Source organism: Cucurbita maxima, unplaced genomic scaffold (assembly GCF_002738345.1).
Source record: "Cucurbita maxima cultivar Rimu unplaced genomic scaffold, Cmax_1.0 Cma_Scf00014, whole genome shotgun sequence".
Classification (NCBI taxonomy): domain Eukaryota; kingdom Viridiplantae; phylum Streptophyta; class Magnoliopsida; order Cucurbitales; family Cucurbitaceae; genus Cucurbita; species Cucurbita maxima.
The window spans coordinates 2612973-2635499 of record NW_019272030.1 but is presented as its reverse complement, the minus strand read 5'-3'; the positions used below and the strand labels follow the sequence as shown (position 1 = coordinate 2635499).

At 36.5% G+C, this 22527-nt stretch overlaps 4 protein-coding genes across 10 annotated transcripts; all 4 read left to right on the top strand.

Moving 5' to 3' along the window:
- The first annotated feature begins 1484 nt into the window (after positions 1–1484).
- Positions 1485–6918, top strand: LOC111488935 (transcription factor GAMYB-like). 4 transcript variants are annotated; one of them, XM_023136884.1, is made up of 5 exons: positions 1485–1566; positions 2107–2264; positions 2908–3291; positions 4361–5354; positions 6341–6918. In XM_023136884.1, exons 3-5 carry the CDS (start codon positions 2935–2937, stop codon positions 6646–6648), a joined length of 1659 nt encoding a protein of 552 aa, XP_022992652.1. In that variant the 5' UTR covers positions 1485–1566; positions 2107–2264; positions 2908–2934; the 3' UTR covers positions 6649–6918. The 4 variants fall into 4 exon arrangements, with proteins under 4 accessions (XP_022992652.1, XP_022992653.1, XP_022992651.1 ...); XM_023136885.1 differs by having other exon boundaries at positions 1522–1824; positions 6163–6434; XM_023136883.1 differs by having other exon boundaries at positions 1523–1824.
- A 1054-nt stretch (positions 6919–7972) lies between these two features.
- On the top strand, positions 7973–11228 carry LOC111488942. 2 transcript variants are annotated; one of them, XM_023136901.1, is made up of 5 exons: positions 7973–8189; positions 8290–8326; positions 9877–9920; positions 10054–10409; positions 10587–11228. In XM_023136901.1, exons 3-5 carry the CDS (start codon positions 9911–9913, stop codon positions 11070–11072), a joined length of 852 nt encoding a protein of 283 aa, XP_022992669.1. In that variant the 5' UTR covers positions 7973–8189; positions 8290–8326; positions 9877–9910; the 3' UTR covers positions 11073–11228. The 2 variants fall into 2 exon arrangements, with proteins under 2 accessions (XP_022992669.1, XP_022992668.1); XM_023136900.1 differs by having other exon boundaries at positions 10506–11228.
- Positions 11229–12339: 1111 nt separating this feature from the next.
- Positions 12340–16637, top strand: LOC111488941 (ABSCISIC ACID-INSENSITIVE 5-like protein 2). Of its 3 annotated transcripts, XM_023136898.1 has the most exons (5): positions 12340–12478; positions 13175–13230; positions 13315–14131; positions 14233–14304; positions 16258–16637. In XM_023136898.1, the coding sequence occupies exons 3-5, from the start codon at positions 13319–13321 to the stop codon at positions 16336–16338; spliced, it is 966 nt and encodes a 321-aa protein (XP_022992666.1). In that variant the 5' UTR covers positions 12340–12478; positions 13175–13230; positions 13315–13318; the 3' UTR covers positions 16339–16637. The 3 variants fall into 3 exon arrangements, with proteins under 3 accessions (XP_022992666.1, XP_022992665.1, XP_022992667.1); XM_023136897.1 differs by having other exon boundaries at positions 13175–14131; XM_023136899.1 differs by lacking the exon at positions 13175–13230 and having other exon boundaries at positions 12361–12478.
- An 874-nt stretch (positions 16638–17511) lies between these two features.
- Positions 17512–22148, top strand: LOC111488937 (SUN domain-containing protein 1-like). The gene is made up of 2 exons (XM_023136890.1): positions 17512–18837; positions 21577–22148. Exons 1-2 carry the CDS (start codon positions 17731–17733, stop codon positions 21877–21879), a joined length of 1410 nt encoding a protein of 469 aa, XP_022992658.1. The 5' UTR covers positions 17512–17730; the 3' UTR covers positions 21880–22148.
- The last annotated feature ends 379 nt before the right edge of the window (positions 22149–22527 follow it).

Below are 22527 nucleotides of genomic sequence, written 5' to 3'. Positions count from 1 at the left end.
GAAAAAAGTGAAGAGTATGGGCTTTCTTTCTTTCTCAATTGGAAATATTCTTTTTATTTATTTTATTTAATAATTAATTTATTCTTTTTATCCATCATTTTTTATTCCATTATAAGATCATTAAATTGCTAAATATGGGTTTGGATTCTCTTTCCATTTTTAATTATTTAATTAATAATAATTATAATTTTCACGTAATAAAACATATCATACGAATATATTTTAAAATACTAATAAAAATTATTTTTAAAGAATTTAATAATAAATGAGACCAAAATTAAATTGATATAAAATAAACAAAATCGTAAAAAATTTAAAAATTTTATATAGTCGGTGTTTAAATTAAATGTTTGTATATACATATAATTTTTAAACAAATTTGCAGTTATTTTTTTTACTATAAAAAATATATAGATATATAAATAAATAAATAAATAACCTACCAATGCCGTTTTTACAAGGTGTTTAATATAATATAAATATTTTATTTTTTTAAATCGTGTTATTTACTCTTTTTTTTTTAATCATATTTTACTATTTTTCCTTTTTTTCAAAATTCCTTAATTTCTCTCTATATATATATATGTTTACATTATTTTTTAGTAAATTCTAATTACAGTTTCAATATATTTAAAGAGTAATATTAAATAACATTTTAAAATAATTTCTAAATTAAAATTAAAAGGTAATATAAAATTGATTTTTTTAATTTTATTATTAGTTTTTAAAAATATAATTCAAAAATTTAAATATTTGATCCAACCTAAAATCTTATTTACTTATTAATAAAATTTGAAATTTTAATTTTAAATATTTTTTTTAGATTATCTGGAAATTGAATAATATATAATAAATAAATAACTTGTTTATTCGGTGTATTTTTAATTTGTTTTTGAATTATATTATCCAAATAATGAAAATTCTCAAATGGATACACTTTAAATATATTTATATCTCGAATTTTGATTATATTATAACATTCATACGGGACGATATGGGAGTTTTTGAGAAAACAGTGTTGAATATCGGTTTGTTTATACTGCAATTTTATATAAAAGAGTTCAAATTTTACGAACGTTGAATCAAGTTAAATAAAAAAAAGGTATGTATACTTTTTGACCGTTTCTTCGTTTTATCGATGAGTTAAGTTTATATTTTTTAATTACCTCAGTAATATAATTATGTCTTACCTTTACTGAACATGTTTATCATAATTGAGATCGATCGTCTACTCTAAGATATAACATCGAGTCTAATGCTGTGTTTTTTTAAAATTGGTTTACAGTGCCCGACTGAAAAATTGTAAGGTATATTGGACTATGTCGCAGGTGTACATATGACCCGAGCAAGTTAGAATATCGAATACGAACCCGAATCATAATTTTTGAATAGAAGGGTAAATTTGTATATTCACATGAAAATAAAACAATGAAAAATGGAGAATTTGAAGATATAAATAAAAAAGAGTTTGAATTAAGAAAAGGGAAAAGAAAAAAAGAAAAAAAGAAAAAGAAAAAGATGCTTTCATTTTCAGTGAAGAGGCAATTGAAGAAGGAAGATGGAAATGTATTCAACTCTCTCCTCCTTTCTCTCTGCCTAATTTTGCTCTTTTTCGGCCATTTCATCTTCTGTCAAGAACTTCATTTCTGCTCTACTCCATTTCTCCATTTCACTTTCTCTCTCTACTATTCTTCTATCACACACTCTCTCTTTTTCTCTCTCACTCTGTATTTTTTCTGTGGTTTTTTTGGTTCTGGGATTGTCCCAGATGATGTGTTGTACTCTCTATGCCAGGATCTTCTTCATCATCTTTCACAAATTGCGGTCAGCATTTCTTTTGAGAGTTTATGATCTCTGTTTGATTTGTTTGTTGATTTTGGTTTCAGTTGATGGATCTTTGAGGAGAGCTAGGGTTTAGATTTGGGGAGTGAGAAGTATGGATGATGATTGTGTTACTCAGTTTGATCGTTTCTCTTTCTGATGACTTTGGTGAAATGGAGTTTGTATTATCTGCTTAATGATTTCGCATCGCGAGCTGGTTTTGATTTTTGTTTTTACTTTTTTTTTTTGTAATTTTTCCCCTTTTGGATATTTTCTCTGTTTCAGATCTTCCATTGTTGCTATTTTCTCTGCTGGTAGCTCAATTCGGCACCTCGAGTGAGCTATTGATTTCTCGTTCGATTGTTTCTGTGTGCTTTTCAATAAGTCGGCGATTTAAAGCCTATTAGTTTGGGAATCTATTGTATCGTTGGGGCCCGACTCAGGTACGTCGATTTTCTTTTCGTTCCTCGATGGAGATGCATTTGGTATGGGTTTAGGTCGCGATATTTGGAAATTCATTCGTTCTGTTTTGATTTTCGTTTTGATGTAGCTAGGAAGGATCTGTATTTGGCAGGCTGTGGTTTCCTTTTTCTGCGTTGATTATGCAGAATCTGTTGCAATAATTGCGATTTTCTTTTGCAATTAATGAGTCAATTACTCTTTGAGTTATCAAACTTTAAGAATTTATGATGAGTGATTCTTCCAAGTTAGGGTAGTAGATTAATTTCGCAATTGTTGATTAATTACTTCGTTCATTTATTTCCTTCCCGATTGAGTCAGAATTTAATTGGCTTTCGAAATTCCTTCGTTCCCATTCTTCCTTTAATGGATCAGGGAGATCTATATACTTTTCGAACATTTATGAAGAATTAGTGATTAGTAAAAACATTGTGATTAAGCATAATTTCTCCCTCCATTGCTTTCAGTCTTCATTTAGTTTCTTGATGAAGTGTGAACTATCTCTAGTTCTTTATATTTTTCTACTCAGATTTGATCAAAACACTATGAATTGTTTACTGTTTGTTTAATTCCGCACACTCTCTCTCAACTTTTCTTGTTTTATCCATAGTCCTAATTTGTTTGTAGGATCTTTATTTGATTGCTAATTAAGAGATGCGGCATACGAAAATTGAGATTGAAGACAATATACCTTCAAAAGACCAGATATTATCACCATTGGTAGACGAAGATAGCGGAGGGAATGCCAGTGGTATTGTTCTTAAGAAAGGACCATGGACGTCTGCTGAAGATGAAATTTTGATAGAGTATGTAAAGAAGCATGGGGAGGGAAATTGGAATGCTGTGCAGAAGCATTCTGGACTTTCTCGTTGTGGGAAGAGCTGCCGTTTGCGATGGGCCAATCACCTCAGACCAAACTTGAAAAAAGGGGCATTTACTGAAGAAGAAGAGCATCTAATAATTGAACTGCATGCTAAAATGGGAAACAAATGGGCTCGCATGGCAGCCCATGTACGTATACACAATCTCCTTTCCAGTTTAATTCTTGTTTTTGGTGATTCTATTTCTGGCTTGGATTTCCTTGCTTTTTCCTGGAAGAATAGTGCTTTGAGAGTTGAAATTTATATGGAATTTATTTCATTTCTAGATGATAGTATTAGATGAAAGCTTGTTTCTGACTTGCAAGATAAACTACACAAGACTAACAAATCGGATGTTTCAGTGTGAAATATTATAGTTAGATAGATTGTTTTTTTTCGTTCCATTTTATAGCGTTTTCTAACTTAACCTATGGTCTAGCCACTAGAGGTGTGATTCCCCAATGTTATTCCAATTTCTTTGGTATTAGTTATGGACTTCTCATATGTTGATCAAATACTGATACTTGAACATTCTCTATTAACAAAATCTTCTAATGTATTTAACCAATTATCTCCTCGAAAACTAGGAAGCTAGAAAGAATAAAATAAAGGTTTATTTCTATATCACAAAAAGAATCCAGACACTAACTACAAAAAGGAGGTTTGGTTTTTTTGTACACCCTTGTATTCTTTCATTTTTTTCAATGAATGTTTGGTTTCTTACAAATTTTTCTTTTTTATTAGATGGATTCTTATTAACTTTCAAGTTTCAAGATTCTCCATATTTTCTTCTATAGCTGCCAAGGTGATTAGTATAACCTACACTGATTATCTTGTGTGCATATGTTGAGTTTCTTGTTCATTTTTATGGAATTGAATAAGAATTGCAAAAGGGAAGGGGGATTTCTGGCATTTGCCGTAAGAAATACCAAAAATCATTTTTTGTTCAGTCTTAGATTATGTTCTGCATTTATGACTTAGGTATTGACATTTGTGCTGCATCATATTTGCGTGCGAATAATTTTGTATGGTTTCAATTGTATGTTTTACATCTATTCTATCTGTCTATTGCCCATTGAGGGCTAAGATGTCTTCTCTGCCATTCAAGCCTTCCATTTTTTGATGTAGATTTAATAACCTAGCAATAGGCTTTTTATAGTTTGTATCTTTTGAAATAATTCCATTTCCTTTCTGAAGGTATTTATTTTGTTTTTCCTTAGTTACCGGGACGCACAGATAATGAAATTAAGAATTACTGGAACACTCGAATTAAGAGGCGGCAGCGGGCTGGTCTACCTTTGTATCCCCCAGACGTGTGTCTGCGTACATGGCAGGCATTACAGCAGACCCAAGACACTGGTGGAAGTAATGTTGTAGATAAAGATCGTCATGATCTTCTTCGGACTAATAGTTATGATATACCGGATGTCATGTTCCATAGCTTGAAGCCTAATAATACCTTATCTTATATGTCCGAGCTTCCAGATATTTCAAGTTGTATGATGAAAAGAGGTCTTGATTCTTCTCTTTGTAGTTTTATGCCATCAACAATGCATCGTCAAAAACGCTTTCGGGAATCAGCATCCTTATTCCCTAGTCCTGATGGTAGTGTTAAAACCCCTTTCCAGTTTGAGGATAATTCCTACGGTCAAGTTACTCAGTCATATGGATCGCCTTTTCCTCTTGAATCTAACCCTACTAATAAGAATGCCATGTCATTTGGCTCATTTGAGGGTAGCCATTCCCTTACAAATGGCAATTCCTCTGCTTCTCAGCACTCGAAAGAGACAGAGAAGTTGGAGCTCCCTTCACTCCAATATCCAGAAACTGATTTGAGCAGTTGGGACACACCCATCCAGCCGTCAATATTTGAATCAGTTGATCCGTTTATTCAATCTCCACCAACTTTCATGTTGGGATCAGATTGCCCTTCACCACGCCACAGTGGCTTGCTAGAAGCTTTAATATATGAATCGAAGACGTTGGGTTGTCCAAAGAATCACCCGTCTGATAAAAATTCAAATTCATACAGTGTTACTCCAGGTGATGTAACTGATAGTTACAACATAACTGCAAGTAAGACAGAAATTGATGACTATACCGAGGCTATTTCCCCGTTCGGTCATTCTACCTCCTCACTTTTCAGTGAGTGCACACCAATCAGTGCGACTGGAAGTTCATATGAAGATCCTGCTCTTACTGAGGCCTTTTCTGGTGAGTTTCCTACTCTGAACTTGAATGATCTTTTTTTATTATTATATATAATGACTACTAATTTGAAATTTTACCTCAGTTGTTGAGGTGTATTGATCATTAGTTTTTTCTTTTTACATACCAACCATTCATGCATGGACTTGGATTTTAGTTTAGGTTATGAAGTGAGACACACATATTTTTGTATGAAGTAGAATTCTCAAATTTAAGTTCAAGAACTCTTTTTGATGACATGTTAAGTTAACCATAAAAATTATACATAAAAATTATAACGTGCGATATTCGAGTGAATTTAATGGTCTGGTTTATGCACGATACAATTTAAAGGCTTAGATTCTTGATCACTTATTAGTTAATTCTTACATTTGTGTGCATCAGATGGTATCGAAAGTTGAATTATGTTTAAATTGAACTAACAGATTCCATTTTGAATCTTTTCAGTAACTATTAATATGAAGGTAACATATAATTTAAGTGATCCTGGTCAAATGATAGATTTTTTAACTTAAATCTTGGTTCCCCAAGATTTTTGAAGTATTCTGATCGTGATAAGGCTTATTCACTCTATTTTAAGCAATGCATTGTCTTTTATATCATTGAGTTAGTGAGATTTATTTTATGATAATGTGTTCATATGCAATATTTGGATGATTGATGGTTTGTCTATCGCTGACTGTGATACTTTAATTTGTTCTTTTTCTTTTCTCCTCTCTCTCTCAATTTTGTTTTTGGAATTGAAACCTGTGAGGATACAATTTTTGTTCTGCGATTATGGTGTCACCATGTTGAAATTGTATTATTTTAATAGATACGTTTCAGAGTAGTTTTAGTCCGAGGTTTCACGATGGACTCCATCAAATGTTAAAAGTATAAAGGACCAGTAATATCGACCGAATGGATCGAACATCATATATCTATCACATATGTTTCATTCTCTCGGCACTCGGAGACTGTTATTGTGCCTAGCTTATGCAATAACTCTGCAGGAAGTAATGTGAAATCAGAACCACTTGATCACGCATGGACCCCAGAGAGGGAAAGAGCATCCAAAAGCGGGGTTGAATTCACTCGTCCAGATGCCTTGCTCGCTTCAGATTGGCAGGACCGCAGTTCAGGTATCGTGGAGGACACAGCCAATGTGACCAACGCCATCTCCTTGCTTCTAGGTGATGATTTAGCTGCTGACTACGAGCGCTTACCGTCTGAGATTTCGACGTCTCACTTGGAATGGGGTCTTGATTCTTGTTCATGGAATAACATGCCAGCAGTGTGTCATATGTCTGATCTTCCTTGATCTCTCGGCAGATCTTCTAAATGAAAAGAGCTAAAGACGGTATCGCAGCTCCTCGTCGTCGACCATGGAGGTTAGTTATTCTGGTCTCTTTTGGTGGATTTTGATTCCCTGTGTGTTCATCAGAAAAAAACAAATCATTGTATGTGGATCTGTTTAGGTTTGTAATGCACAATTCAATGCTTTCTTAAGATGACTGTGTAATAACTTTGAACTTTTGTCATGGTTTGTCTGGAACATTGGGATTCAATGGTCTGTTTCTTCAAATTCTGACCACTTTTTTCTTTTTGTGTTTCATCCTTCTTTTTTCTTATTAAAAAAAATAATAATAATTGTAACAGCAAAAGTTGTATTGAAACAGGCAGTAGATCGAAAAAAAGGGATTTTTTTTATTTAATTTTTATAGATAATCAAGTTTATATATATATATATGTATGTATGTATGTATATATATATATTATTATTTTATAATATATTCCATTTTCCATTTGGATTTTAACAAAAAAAAAAAATACATATAATAAACAACTTCTATGTCAAATTTATAATAATCATACAAATTTTGAATAAATATGAAAGTTTAAGAATTGAAAGATGTAATTATCGTGAATCGAAGTTAAAAAATATAAACATTTTTCTTCTCAAATCTTCTTGTATGGAGGGGAAAAGAAAAAATTGTGTCTTCCAAAATGGAATCTGATAAGTGAGATTTTGAGTAAGTGTTTACATAATCCTCCTATTCGAAGAAATGATTATTGAAATAATGAGTCACCATCAATATCGACACATCTGAGATTAGGAGTTCTGTTGTTCAATCCTTTTCCTTCTTCTTGTTGCTGTGTATCTCGTTCATACACATCTTCTCTTTGTTTCTCGAACCTATAGTGAGTTACATAGATAGAGCTCGAAAAGGTAAAATCTTTGATGATTCCATCATACATGATTGAGTTGCTAGAACTTTTGAATAGTTATCGCACACCTCAACTAAATTATTTCTCGTTAAAAAATCTCTTTCTAGTTGCTCTGAACAATTAATTTTTCTTCTCAAATCTTCTTATACAAAGGAGAAAAATACGAGAGCAAATTTGTACCGAGAACTCTCTCAATAGATTCTAAGAAGGATTGTGGGGATTCAATCAATAAGTAGCATAAATTTTAAAAATAATTTGTTTTTTTCCCTTAAAAAAAAAAAAAAAAAAAACTTGCTGGCATGGACTTTTATATTGAATGCCGTCGGTGAAGTGTTTACGTGTCAGCTCGTGATTGGGGGTTTTTTGCATAACTTGAGAAGCCCCAGTGTACTAGAGCATAACATCCAGCAACCAAAAAAAAAATTATTTTCCGGGAAAAAGAATTATTTTCTCGTTGGCGTTTGGTTTTCGAGAAAGTAAAAATTTTCTCGAGAAAACCCTACTCTTCCCCTAATGGAGCTTCACTGTTCATTATTCTTTTCACTTTCTTCGTCGTTGCCGCCCTACTGGCGATAATATGCTTCACGAATCCGCGATCTGATTCTCGCTCTTCAATCCATTTGCTGGATTTCGGTAACTTTTTTTTTTTTTTTTTTTTGTTTACTCTGTATTATTGATTTTTCTTAAGAGCTTTCCAGTTTCTAATATGATCATTTTGTTGCCTCAATCTCAGTTCCCTCCGTTGAACTTGTGCTGGACGGATCGTGAAGGTATTATTCTTCAATCTTTGTTCGTATAATGAGAGTCTGTTTTGGCTGAAACTCTGATTCAGAGATGAATTTTGTTGGGGATGGAGAGGAATTGCGAGTGTTACGTAGTCTGAGAGATTGAAACTGTGTTTATATGCAATCTTGTTATATATGTTGATGAAGAAAAATTGTCCTAGAGCTTTAGTGTTTAGTGATGCCAATTGTGTACGTACTCTCAGTCTCAGTTTCTGTGTTCTTCCATAGAAATGTCTGCTTTCTGACTGGAGTCATTGACCTGTTCGTTAATTTTACTTTGTTTTGTTTCATTTTAAAAGTGGAAATAGACGTTATGATTTTTTTGTTTAGTTCGTCTACATCAACAGAAACTGCCTTTGCAAAGGTTGGTGTTCAAATAACGTTTGTTTTTAACATGGAACTAATAAGAACTAACATTGTTCTCATATATGGGGTTGGGGACTCAAACCTTTAATCTTTCTGGTTGAGAGTAGATGTCGAAAGTAGTTGAGCTATACTTAGGCTGATATATGTTACACTAGTTTAAAAAGAGTACGAGATTGCTGTCCTTTCATACTGGTTGAAATATGGATTGGTTATGGTGGTACATTCTCTCAAATGCCGTAGTAGCTTCCATGTTTATGTGTCTAATTTTGGGCCACCCTTCATCTTCATTAAGGCATAGTGTGCAACATATATCTGTACCAATATTTAAATGCCTGATTTGGGTTTGATTATAAGCATGTTCAGCCATGCGATGTTGTAACAACCCAAGCCCACTGCTAGTAGATATTGTCCTCTTTGCGCTTTCTCTTCAAGGGCTTCCCTCAAGGTTTTAAAATGTGTCTCCTAGGGAGAAGTTTCCACACTCTTAAAAGGAATACTTCGTTTCCCTCTCCAACCGATATGAGATCTCACAATCTACCCCCTCGGGGGCCAGCGTCCATGCTGGCATATCACCCGGTGACTGGCTCTGATACCATTTGTAATAGCCCAATCCCTCCGCTAGCAAATACTGTCCTCTTTGGGCTTTCCTTTCAAGGTTTTAAAAAGCGTATTCTAGGGAGAGGTTTCCACACCCTCGTAAGGAATACTTCGTTCCCCTCATCGGGATGTGGGATCTCATAAGTGCAATCTGCTATAGCCTCTAGTTATGAGTTGGGGAACAGGACACCCAATTTCCTTGTAAAGTTTCATTAGCACTCCGCTCATGTGAGATGATTTCTTTAGCTTATTGTTCTAGTTTGATGATCAGCAGTTGAGCACATTCAATCTTGCTTTCTTGCGCAAAAGAAAGTTTTCAATTATAATCGTTTCAACTGGGGATTTCTCGGTAGAGTCGTGCTCTGACTTTCGTCTTACAGCCATCCTTGTCACGATTCTAGATTTTCCTCATTTTCTTCTCTGTCGAAACAAACCGTTTCGTGGACATGTAAAAACTAGTCAATTGCACGTTGATCCTCAGTGGCACATCCCAGTAGTTTAGTTCTATACTATCTCAAGGAGTTGTATGATTGTCTCCCATGATTGCTCTGATTTTTCTTCCTTTTCTGCAGTCATCACAAGCATATATCCAGCACATGTTTCTAGATGACTAAAAGTAAGTAGACATTGACATGAATTATTCTGGGAAGTCTTTTTCCGCACTCATAAAGTTTTCCAACTCGATCTATATTAAAAGGCGTGTCCATGGACTGATGCAAATGATTACTGTTGATGAACTTCTTATACAGGAATGGAGTCATATGGCCTGCTAGGGCAAAGAAGGGATGTTAAGCACAAAGGAAGGAATGTTGTTTGGTCAGTTGCAATGGACAAGTGCCTTATTGAAGCTCTAGCTGTTCAGGCCAGAAATGGGAATAAAATTGAGAGATGCTTTAATGAAAATGCATATACAGCTGCATGTGTTGCTGTCAATAGTCATTTTAACTTAAACTTGAACAACCAGAAAGTTATCAATCGCCTTAAGACGATTAAGAAGAGGTACAAAGTAATCAAGGATATTCTTTGTCGAGATGGGTTTCAGTGGAACCCGACTTCGAAGATGATTGATTGTGACAGTGAAGAACTTTGGAAGAGATATGTGGCAGTGAGTAAATGCTTCTCTCATCACTTCTTCAAATCTAAACATCGCAACTAATATGGAATAGTTCATGTGTAAAATGATGTTCAATTCATGGAATAGGCACACCCCGATGCAAGAGGACTCAGAGGGAAGCCAATAGAGATGTATGATGAACTAAACATTGTTTGTGGCAATTATCAGGCTCCGAGTCGATGGACGAAGATGAAGGATGGAAACCGTCCACTGCAGGTTAGGAACTTTGTAGAAGAATCTGCGTCGTTTCACTCCCCAAGCTCTGAAGATCTTAGCGAAACAGATGATACAGAGTCGTACACTGGACCATCCGAATATGCAGAACTGCCCAATGGCAGTCAGGACCCTCTGCCAAACAGTCCACAGAGACAACATCCAAAAAGGCCACGGGCATCTGAAGCTCTCCAAGATGCAATGCTGGCCGTGGCGTCCAGTATTCGTCGTCTGGCCGATGCAATGGAACTGAGCAAACATTCGATAGATGCTAATGAACTCTTAGAAGCTGTAATGGAGATTGATGGTTTGGAGGAAGCTAAACAGATGTATGCCTTCGAATATTTGAATGCGAATCCAGTGAAAGCCCGAGCGTTCTTGACTTATAACGCTCGAATGAGGAAGATATATTTGTTTCGACAGTTTTGGTGGTGGAAGTGATCATCAGCTGGCGTTTGATTCTTGTGTACCATTTGAAATTATATTGAACTTGCTTCATGGTTATTTACACATTATTGGAACCATATCTGATTGGTACTCTGAATGTAAATGTATAGATAGACAATTCAATTGAAGAGATGCAGACATTGCAGAAAAGTCCTTTTATATTTTAATGATCGGGTAAGTTTCGTGGTATTTTTTAAACAAATTCAAAGTTCAACATAGACGGGAAATAAAAGAAAAAAGAACGAGTGAAAGGAGAGAAGCTACAAGACCAAGGTTGAGGAGCAAATAGACCTCGTTTTCGTACCTAGAATAATAGTCCTTAGACCTAATTGTTATGACATACAAGTAAACACGCTATTTATGAACCGATTCACCATATGTTCTGTTCAGTCAAATTAGACATAAATAAAATAATTTGATTCAACCTTGGAATGGAAAAATAAGAAAAAAAAAACAACTTTATGGTTACGTGGATAATTGGAATAAAAATAAGTAAATAAATAAGAAATTAAATTATTTGATAAATAATCCAACAAAAGAAAAACAACTTTATGGTTACGTGGATAATTGGAATAAAAATAAGTAAATAAATAAGAAATTAAATTATTTGATAAATAATCCAACAAAAGGAAAATAAAAAATAAAAAATAAAAAATAAAATAAATGTTCACCTAATCGAACAAACTGATAAATTCGAGAGAGAAAGTCTTTCAAGACATGACAAAAAATGAGTTATACGATACATGCAAAAATAATCTCTCTCCTTTATTATTATTATTTATTTATTTATTTATTTATTTATTTATTTAAAGGTAAAAAAAGAACCCATTTCCAATTAAATAAAATATTATATAAAATTTGTGATTAAACTTATTTATTTATTTATTTTCACGAAAATTAATGAAAAATTATAATCCTTAAGGTTAAATTTGAAAATGAATTGATTAAAAAAAAAAAAAAAGAAATAGAAATTTGGAGAGGGGAACAGAAGCCTCGTAAACGGTGGCAGAAGCAGACAAATGAAAATGGGGTCTCATCATTAGCGCATGAGGGCGTGAACATGGAACCATTTCTCTTTCAATAGTATAATTCATAGAACGAAGACTCAGAATTTCGCCCAATTAAATTTGTTTGTGTTCGTTAAAAAAAAAAAAAAGAAAAAAAAGGGATTTCATTTGTTTTTCAGACAGTAATTTTTTCCCCTTTTGGTTTGCCCACATCGATTCTCACACCTGGGCTTCTCCTTCTCTTCCATCTTCTTCCCTTTTCTCCCTATTTTTCTTCTTTCTTTCATCAATTCATCCCCAAACTACGCATTTTTCATGATTTTCTCCTCCTTTTTTCCATCCAACATTCTTTCTTAGATCCTTCTCTTGTTCTTCCCTCGAATTCTTCTTCAGGTATCACTTCAATCCCTTGTTCTTCGTTTCTCTGCGTTACCCATTTAGGTTTTCTCTTCGTTTTTTCTGTTTTTCTCTGGAAATTTGTGTTTCACTTACTTCGGTTCATCTCAGAATGTTGTTTTGTGTTTAACCCATTTGTGATTTCTTGAAATTTTTTAGGTTTTTTAGTGGAACTCACTGATATCATTGCATGCAGACCTGTTTTTGTTGTTCTTGTTCATTGATATGACTCTCTTTGGTGTAGAACTTGAACCATTTTTTCCTTTTTGTTTGATATCAGAGCTTTGAAATCTGTCTTGGATTGATATCCATTCACCAAATTTTGATATTCTGGCAGTTCCATTGATATTACTGATGCTGGAAAATGATTTTGTTGGCTTAAAACATAGTTGGATTATGGTTTTAGGTTTAGGGTTTCTGAGTTACTGATCACTGGTGGCTATTGGCTATGCATTATGTTTCTGCATGTAGGGTTTTGTCTACCATTAACTCATTTTCTGGGTTTTATTGGAATGAGTTTGTTCTTCAAGGTGTTCTTGGAAGTTCTTGGAGTCTTAGAGTTTGATTTTGGATCATTACTTGTTCGTTTTGTTATAGATCATGTTCATTGCTGGATATTCTTGTTTCTGGATCTGATCTAATGATCAATATGCTTATCTGTTTGAATTGGTACTTGTTCTATGTCTTATGCAGAATGTTGTTGGATTAGTTGCCACGGTATCGGCTTTGGTTGTCTCGAGTGAAATGAGGTGGTTTCGCTACCTATAGGTTTGAATAATGTTGTGTATGGAAGTTTGGATTTGAGCTATGGATTAAAATTTGAGTTGGATTAGGTGAATGGGGATTCAGACTATGGGGTCTCAGGCTGGAGGTGATCCGAATGGCAAACAATCACAGTTCCAGCCGTTGGTTCGTCAAAGCTCGCTTTATAATCTCACGTTGGATGAGGTCCAAAATCAGTTGGGAGATCTAGGAAAGCCGTTAATCAGTATGAATCTCGACGAGCTTCTTAAGAATGTGTGGACTGCTGAGGCGAACCAAACGGTTGGTAAGGAGAATGAGGATAATACCGTCTTGGATAATCAAACGTCCCTACAACGTCAGGCTAGCCTTTCGTTGAATGGTGCTCTGAGTAAAAAGACTGTTGATGAGGTGTGGAGAGATATTCAACAAAGCAAAAATAGTGAGGAGAAGAAGTCTCGTGAACAGCAACTGACGTTGGGAGAGATGACGTTGGAGGATTTTCTAGTGAAAGCAGGGGTGGTTGCTGAAACGTCGTCGAATAAAAAAGGAGCGGGTTCTGTTGTTGAAATTGATGCAAATATCACGCCACAGTTTCAACAAACGCAGTGGATGCAGTACCCGCAACCTCCGTATCAGTCTCAACAAGCAGCAATGATGGGGGTATATATGTCGGGCCAGCCTATTCCCCAGCCGCTGCATGTTGGGGCTGGTGCTGTGATGGATGTTCCATATGTAGACAACCAAATGGCATTACAGACTCCTTTAATGGGAACTTTATCAGATACACCCACATCTGGGAGAAAAAGAGGAGCGCCTGAAGACATGATTGAGAAAACTGTCGAGCGTAGACAGAAAAGGATGATAAAGAATCGGGAATCTGCCGCTCGTTCACGAGCAAGGAAGCAGGTGATTTTTAAAATCTTCGGGTTTGGTAAAGTTAGAAGTTCGTAGTACTTCGTTTCTCTCTATCTCTCGTTCCATTTTCCTCAATTGCCCACTTTGAACAGGCATATACCAATGAACTGGAGAATAAAGTTTCACGTTTGGAAGAGGAGAACGAAAGGCTCCGGAAACGGAAGGTTAGTTTTCTTTAAATATTGAACGTTGATGGATGTCGAATATTTTCCTTAATAGCTGAACTGATCGACTCGAGTTACCTCACATTAGGCACATATGCTTTTAAGTTTTTGTTTAACGAGTACAATAACGGAACTGAGTTCATCCGATCTGAGTTTGCCCACTTCACTTGTTTGTCTTTGTATGCTGCGGGTTGTCTATATTCTAGCCCACCTTTTGATTTACTAGATCTCCATAATGCTCGTAATGACGTACGAGAAAAAAGTACTGGCTGCATATCTGAGTTCATCCGATCTCACTAGTTTGCCATTATTAGATCGAACTTCGCTTCTTCAGCCCGTGCCACTAAATTGATGTATTTCATGCGCATCTAGAACAAGACCAGGAAGAGTGGGTCTCCTTGCCTTTCCTCGTTTATCAGCTCTAAAAGTAACTCCAGGCCTTGCGTCGGTAATAGTAAAGTTTTTAAAATGCATAAATGTTGGCTCGATTTGTCGATGAAGTTCGAAGTGCTTTACTTTGTCTATGTTTTCGATTCAAATACCCAACTAGTTTATGAAACTGAGATAAGGCTTGTTGGGTCTATAAGATTGCAAGCTTCAAAGCTTGAAAATTTCAAGTGTCGTTTCCTAGGATCTTTTCCGAGCATGAATCAACACACTTATCCTTTTCCTTCCGACTTTTAGTAGCCCAATATGTTGGCAAATGACACTTTTAACGTTCATCTCTGACCGAAAATCTTCTGACAGTATACCATCATGAGTAGAATAGTTCTTCGAAACGTTTGACCAGACCAAACCGAGTTGGTTATTTATGACCGATTCAACAACATTCAATGATGTTAGAGCCTGTAGTGTTTTTTTTTTGTTACGAACGATCATTCTAAAGAAATTTGTTTGCCTTTTAAGCATGTCATTGTAATTCTAGTTCAATAGCGTTACTTCCACTTCTTTGTTTTTTAATGAGGTTGTAACAGACTCACCGCTAGCAGATATTGTCTTTTTTGGGCTTTCCTTTTCAAGTTTCCTCTCAAGGTTTTACAACACGTCTATATGGAGAGGGTCTAGCCCTACTCCAACTAGTGCCTCGCACAGTTCAGTGTCTAGCTCTGATACCATTTGTAATAGCCCAAGCCCACCGTTAATAGATATTGTCCGTTTTGACCCATTACGTATCGTCGTCAGCCTCACGGTTTTAAAACACATTTATTATGGAGAGATTTTCACATCCTTATAAGAAATGTTTCGTTCTCCTCTCCAACTGATGTGAAACCTCAGCCTTGGTGACTAGGGGTTGAAAAATGAAGTCTGTCTAGCATCCTGCATTGAGATTAGCAGTTGTTGATATCTGGCTGTTGGCTGTGGATCTGCATTGCCATTAGGTTGTTTACCTCAATTCTTATCCTCAATTCTTATATACTATACTGCTGTTAACTCTGCTTGTTATTTTTGTAACATATTTTTCTTGTGCTGTCTTAAATCGTTATCGAGATTAGCTAGTGAGTCGACCTGATAGTTGAAATTAAAATTGGATGTTCCCGAGGTTAAAAACTCATGATGTAGCGTTTTTCAACTCCAAATGTTATAGGGTTGAACAGTTTTTATGGCCTAATCTAAGTGTAACCGTCCAAGCCCACCACTAGCAGATATTTTTGGACTTCCCCATCTCTCAGAGAGAGGTTTCCATACCCTTATAAGAAATGTTTCGTTCCCTTCTCCAACCGATATGATATCTCACAATCCACCCTTCTTGGGGGCTAGTGTCCTTGCTGGCACACCGCCCGATGTATGGCTCTAGTACCATTTGTAACACCCCAAGCCCACCACATGTGGTCTTCATTGGGCTTTCCTTTTCGAGTTTTCCCTCAAGGTTTTAAAACGCTTCTATTAGAGAGAGGTTCCTATACAAGGAACGTTTTGTTTTTGCTTCAAGGAGAGTTTGTTTTGCATGTTCAGGAGCTGGAAAAGATGCTACCATTGGCACCCTCACCCGAGCCGAAGTACCAGCTTCGAAGAACATCGTCAGCGCCGTTCTAACTTGGACATCGACTCTGTCTTCGTCCTCCTCACACTCGTAAAGAAGAAAGTGTACGTGGTGGGTTCGATAGTTTGTTTTTAACTATCTTCAGGTTTTGTCTGTACTTATTAGTGGGGTCTGTTATATTAATCAGTGGTAGAGAAGAGATTATAATGGGACCATTGTAACTTTGAGTGTCTCTGTGATTTGTCATATAAAGTTTTTAGTTCAGCTTCAAAAACAAACAAAAACAATGTTTCAATGTGAATAAGAAGGAAAAAAAAAAAGATATATAATATATATATGGTTATTGTTGTTTGTCAATTTTTTTTTACCTCATAATCTTGAAAACATTTCATTAAATTTGTATATATATGGTTGTTTGTTAGAGATATCAGACAATAGATTGTTCTATTTAAGGTCTAAATGGTTAGAAACGGACTAAATGTTTACCTGGGCCGATATTATTAACCATGCTAATCTTGGTATGGAAGTTATGCACGAACGTAATGCGACCTAGCTGCGGTTGAAGTTCCATCTATCACTACGATCATTGGAGGAACAATACCTAAACTTGAGGATACTCCAGAATCTTTTCAATGGCTCGTTCGAGAATTACGATCTTTGGCTTTGGAACTGAATCATTTCCTTGGATCTGAGAAGAACTTTCAGATTAATAGGAAGGAAGCTTAATCAAAATGAATTCATAAATTTTTTTCTAAATGTTTAGAAACGGACTAAATGGTTAGAAACTGAGGAATATTTAAGGACTAAATTGTTAGAAGGACTAAATTGTCATTAAAAAAAATTACTTTTCCAAGACTTTTTTTTAGTACTCATATCTAAAATTTAGGGACGCCGTTAATTTAAAGTTTATTTTTAATTAATCTTAAACTTTTATTTTTATTAGTCCTAAAAATTTGAGACTATGTGAAAGATGGTTTATTTTTTATTTTTTATTTTTTAGATTTAGTGACCAATTATAAGGTAATTAAAATTTAATTACTAATTTAATCCAATTAAATGCAAAAATTAAACAAGAGAAAAAGGGTATTTACGACACTGATGTTACTGGGCCGGTGGGCTGGGCCGGTGGTAATGGAAGCCCATCCAAGCCCAGCCCAAAGATTGGAACGCAGTTGATTTGGAGTGGGTTAATTCAATTCAGTTTTGCGCATTAAATTTTCAATTTTTCTCGATTCGGAAATCAAATTTTGCCACCATATTTGTCCTTTCTCCCTCCCAAATTTCTCGGCTTTTTTTCTCAGAAATTTCAAAATCTCAGTTTACACAGACATTCAATCTTTCTTGTATGTTTCTACGTTTTTCAAATTCGATCTTCAACTGTGTTAGGGCTTCTTGCATTTTTGGGGATTCTTTTGCTGTAAGAATTGTGACAATCTGCCACAGAAATGTCGGCTTCGACCGTCTCGATAACGGCGAATCCGGCAGCGCGGAGGAGGCCGGTCTTGGTTTCGGAGAAGAAGGGGACAAGTATTGAAATGTTGGCCGCTGATGGCGCCATCCCTCTTTCCAATACCGCTACTGCCGGGATTGTCGGTGTCGGCGAGGATAAGGTCGCCGGTGGAAATAGTAGGGATATGAGCCATCATTCGATTAGAGGTGAGGCTGTTCTCGAGCGGTCCTCTAGGGATCAACTTCAGATCAAGAAAGTTGTTGCGAATTCCACCATCTCCCCTCGGCGGAGCAGGAAAGTACTTGCGAAGCCGGAGAAGCCTCGATGGGTAACTATTCTTAGCGTATTCACGAAGAATTTTGTGCTATTGATTGTTCTTTTAGGGTTGGTTCAAATGATTAGGAAATTAGCCCTAAAGTCCGGCGAAGGAACGGTGGAAAATCAGATGGGATTTTCAGAAGTCGAGGGGCGGATTGCGGAAGTTGAAACGTCCTTGAAGACCACCACGAAGATGTTTCAGGTGCAGGTGGAGGTCGTGGATCGGAAGATTGAGAATGAGATCGGAGGGTTGAGAAGGGAAGTTGACAAGAAGATTGAGGAGAAAACTGCTGATCTTGAGAGCGGTTTGAAGATGCTGCAGAACAAGGGGGAAGATCTGGAAAGGTCTTTGAGTGAATTAAGGGCGGCGGATTGGTTGTCGAAGCAAGAATTTGATCAAATTTATGAGGAATTGAAGAAGGCCAAGAACAGTGAATTTGATGAGCGATTTACGAATTTGGATGATATAAGGGCGTATGCAAGGGAGATGATTGAGAGGGAGATTCAGAAGCATGCGGCTGATGGGCTTGGTAGGGTGGATTATGCTCTTTCTTCTGGTGGGGCAATGGTTGTAAAGCATTCGGAGCCTTATATAGGAAGGACAAGTAATTGGTTCTCAAAAAGTGTGAGGAATGGGGTTCATAGTGATGCGGATAAGATGCTCAAACCGAGCTTTGGGGAGCCCGGGCAGTGCTTCCCCTTGAAAGGAAGTAGTGGCTTCGTTCAAATCAAGCTACGAACAGCCATTGTTCCAGAAGCTATTACTTTAGAGCATGTTGCCAAGGTGATACTTCTTTTTCTTCTTAGAATTGTTTATAGTTTTTGTTTTAATATCCAAATATGTGTTTCCATACAGTAGATATCTCATTTGAAACTCGCTGAAATATGAATGAGCATTTGTTGGCGGGTACTTGTAACAACTCTAGCCTACCGCACCGCTAGTAAATATTGTTCTCTTTTAGGCTATCCCTTATGCTAGCGGTGGGCATGGACTGTTACAAATGGTATTAGAGTTAGTCATTGGATAGTGTGAGGCATTGGTCGGAGTAGGGTTAGACCCTCTCCCTAGTAAATGTGTTTTAAAACCTTGAGCGGAATCCCAAAAGGGAAAGTCCAAAGAGGGCAATATTTGCTTGTGGTGTGCTTGAGTTGTTAGGGTACTAGCGGGGCTATGATTGAGAAAGAACAAAAATTGTATTTTACCCCATGAGTTGTGAAGAGAACCATGGACATTCTTGGGAGATATGAACGCAACATTTGTTCCTTATGTACTTTGTTATGTTGGGGGCTGTTCTGTTTTAGTAGAAACGATTTATAGATACATAGATTGGTTAGGTGTTGCAGCATAATATAAGTTCCGGTTTCTTCATGATCGTCATTGTGAGATCCCACATTGGTTGGGGAGAAGAACAAAGCATTCTTTATAAAGGTGTGGAAACCTCTCCCTAGGAGTCGTATTTTAAAAACCTTGAGAGTAAGCCCGAAAGGGAAAGCCCAAAGAGGACAATGTCTGCTTGCGATGGGCTTGGGTTGTTACAAATGGTATCGAGCCAGACACTGGGCGATGTGCCAGTGAGGAGACTGAGTCCCGAAGGAGGTGGACACGAGGCAGTGTGCCAGCAAGGACGCTGGCTCTCAAATGGGGATGGATTGGGGGGTCTCACATTGATTGGAAAAGGAAACAAACGCCAGTGAGGATGCTGGACCCTGAAGGAGGTTGAATTGTGAGATCTCACGTCGGTTGGGGAGGAGAACGAAAGATTCTTTATAAGGGTGTGAAAAACTCTCTCTAGTAGACACGTTTTAAAAACCTTGAGGGTAAGCTCAAAAGGGAAAGCCCAAAGAGGACAATATCTGCTAGTGGTGGGCTTGAGTCGTTTTGATCAAGGAAATTTGATTTTTTTTTCTTCTTTTTTCTGATAGATATGTGGTCTTGCTCGTCCCCTTCCATTTCTGTTACCTTTTTCTTTACTGAAACAAGTTCTATCATACAGGCCCGCGCATAGTTAAAATGAAGGCAGAATATAGTCATTGGATATGTTTTTTCAAACATGGGACATATCTTATATCTTATCTTTTTTGTCATATGTTCCAATTTTGATGGATAAATTCTTTAATATTGCGATCTTAGTTTAAGTGATACGTACCCACTAGAGAGCATTACCGTGCTCTCCCGAAGTGTTTTCTAGTCATTGTGCTTGGAACAAGTCAGGTTGCATGTTCTTATACTAATCTTTTATGATCCTCTTCATAACCCCCAAGTCATGGCATACCTAAAAGACTTTCACTAGTCCCTCAATGTGTAGCCAAAATGAAACTGTAACTGATTATCTTGTGCAGTCTATTGGTTGCACCAATTCTCGGTCCCACTTACTTACTCTTCGTTCTTTAATCGATATACAAAAAGCTTTGTAATTTGGAGATAAGGCTCAAAGGTTTCCACGCCTTTATAAATAATGTTTTGTTCTCTCCCTCTGATGTGGGATCACATAATCCACCCCCTTTCGAGGCCCACCGTCTTTGCTGGCACAATGCCTCATGTCCACCCCCTTTCGAGGCTCAGCCTCCTCGCTTGTTTGATGTTTGGCTCTGATACTATTTGTAACAACCCAAGCCTACCGCTAGCAAATATTGTTCTCTTTGGACTTTCTCTTTTGGGCTTCCCCTCAAAGTTTTTAACTGTGTCTGCTAGGAGAGGTTTTCACACCCTTATAAAGAATGTTTTGTTCTCCTCCCCAACCAATGTAGGATCTCAACAAACCGTTCAATAATTATTTGGTTGAGTTAGCTCTAAGTTGCTTCATTGTTGTATTGTTTACTGTGGATCGAAAATGGAATTGTGAAGAGGTATTATTCTATCAATAAATAGGCCACCTTATGTTTGTCATGTAGATTAGTACTAATAAACGAATGTGTCTGGATGGAGTTATTCTATTATCAAACATCACCCCGAATATAACAATTTGGGCGACTACTTTAATTTGGAGAAAATAGAACCTTCATTGGTCAGTTTTCATGTCAAATAAGTATATCCTCCACACTCCCATGAGTTTATCCGAGTGCTTTTAAAAAATTCGTTGTTTTAGGATTTTCTTTTAAGTCTAGAAGTGTTCTCTTACTTGCTCCTAGTGGCTGGCAAACGCCAACCGAGAGGGGAGAATGAATGGCTTAGGAATTGACTGGTTCTGAGCGGACTCATGAAGCTGCTGCTTGGATTATTGTAGAAGATGAGGGTTTTGCTTGCTTAGCTTAGGAAATGGCTGAACTTTAAAGATCGGAGGCGAAGGAGTCACTTGTCTGGTCTTGCGGTGATCTAGTGAAACCGAGCAATAGTTTGTGAGATCAAGTGAGGTCAGAAGATTTCTAGCTACAAAAGGAGGAAAAGTATTGGGTTGAATTGGGGTTCTTCCTATATTATGTATCACTAGTTCTGTTTCCCCACTGTGCAATTTCTTGCTCTTTTCCATTATGGCCTTGGTTTACCTTTCACTAATTTGACTTCACAATTGACTCTTCTGGACAGAGTGTAGCGTACGATCGATCGAGTGCGCCTAAGGATTGCAGGGTATCTGGATGGTTTCGTGGCGATGATGCTAATTCAGCTGTCAATGCCGAAAATATGTTCCTCTTGGCTGACTTTACATACGACCTCGAGAAGAGCAATGCCCAGACATTCGACGTGGTGGAGACAACAAGCTCTGGTCTCATTGACACGATCCGATTAGATTTCTCATCTAACCATGGAAGCCCGTCCCATACGTGCATCTATCGTGTGAGAGTTCACGGTCATGAACCGTACTCGGTTTCTATGATGGCAAAGTCATGATAGATGGGCTGCAGCTAGGCTGCTTGTATTGGGGGGTTCCCTGTGTGTATTATCCTTGTAACTGTTACACTCCCGGTTCTTATTCATTATTTAGAACCATAGCCCTCACACTTTGAATCTTTTGGTTAGTGGGCACAAGTGTTGTTTTCTCCTTTTAGCTTCATCTTCTTTGTTGTTCTTCAAGGCATTGTAAACAAATGGAATTTGTGGGGTTATGATTTTTTTTAGGACACGTTGTCCAGTTATTGTAAGAGTGCGATTATGACACAGTGCATGCTTGTTGGGTTCGAGTTTTTTCACTTAATGCTTCACATTCCTCATAAGACTCAAACCAAATATAATTTTCGCATGCAGGTTTGAATATAAGCCACATATCTTTTATGATCCTAAATACAAATGAAAACGTTGTTTCTAAATAATAATAATAATAATAATAATTAAATTAAAAAGCAAAAACAGTATGAAATAAAAATGAAATTTATTTAAAACATTTAAGCACCAACTTTAGGGTACACATATGCAGAGACTCACCCCAAAAAAGGGGTTTATTTTACTGTTTACAAACATTCTGTTAAATGGTTGAGGCCCACATTCTTGTTTCATGAATAAAATAATAATAATTAAAAAAAAAAAAAAAAAAAAAAAAAA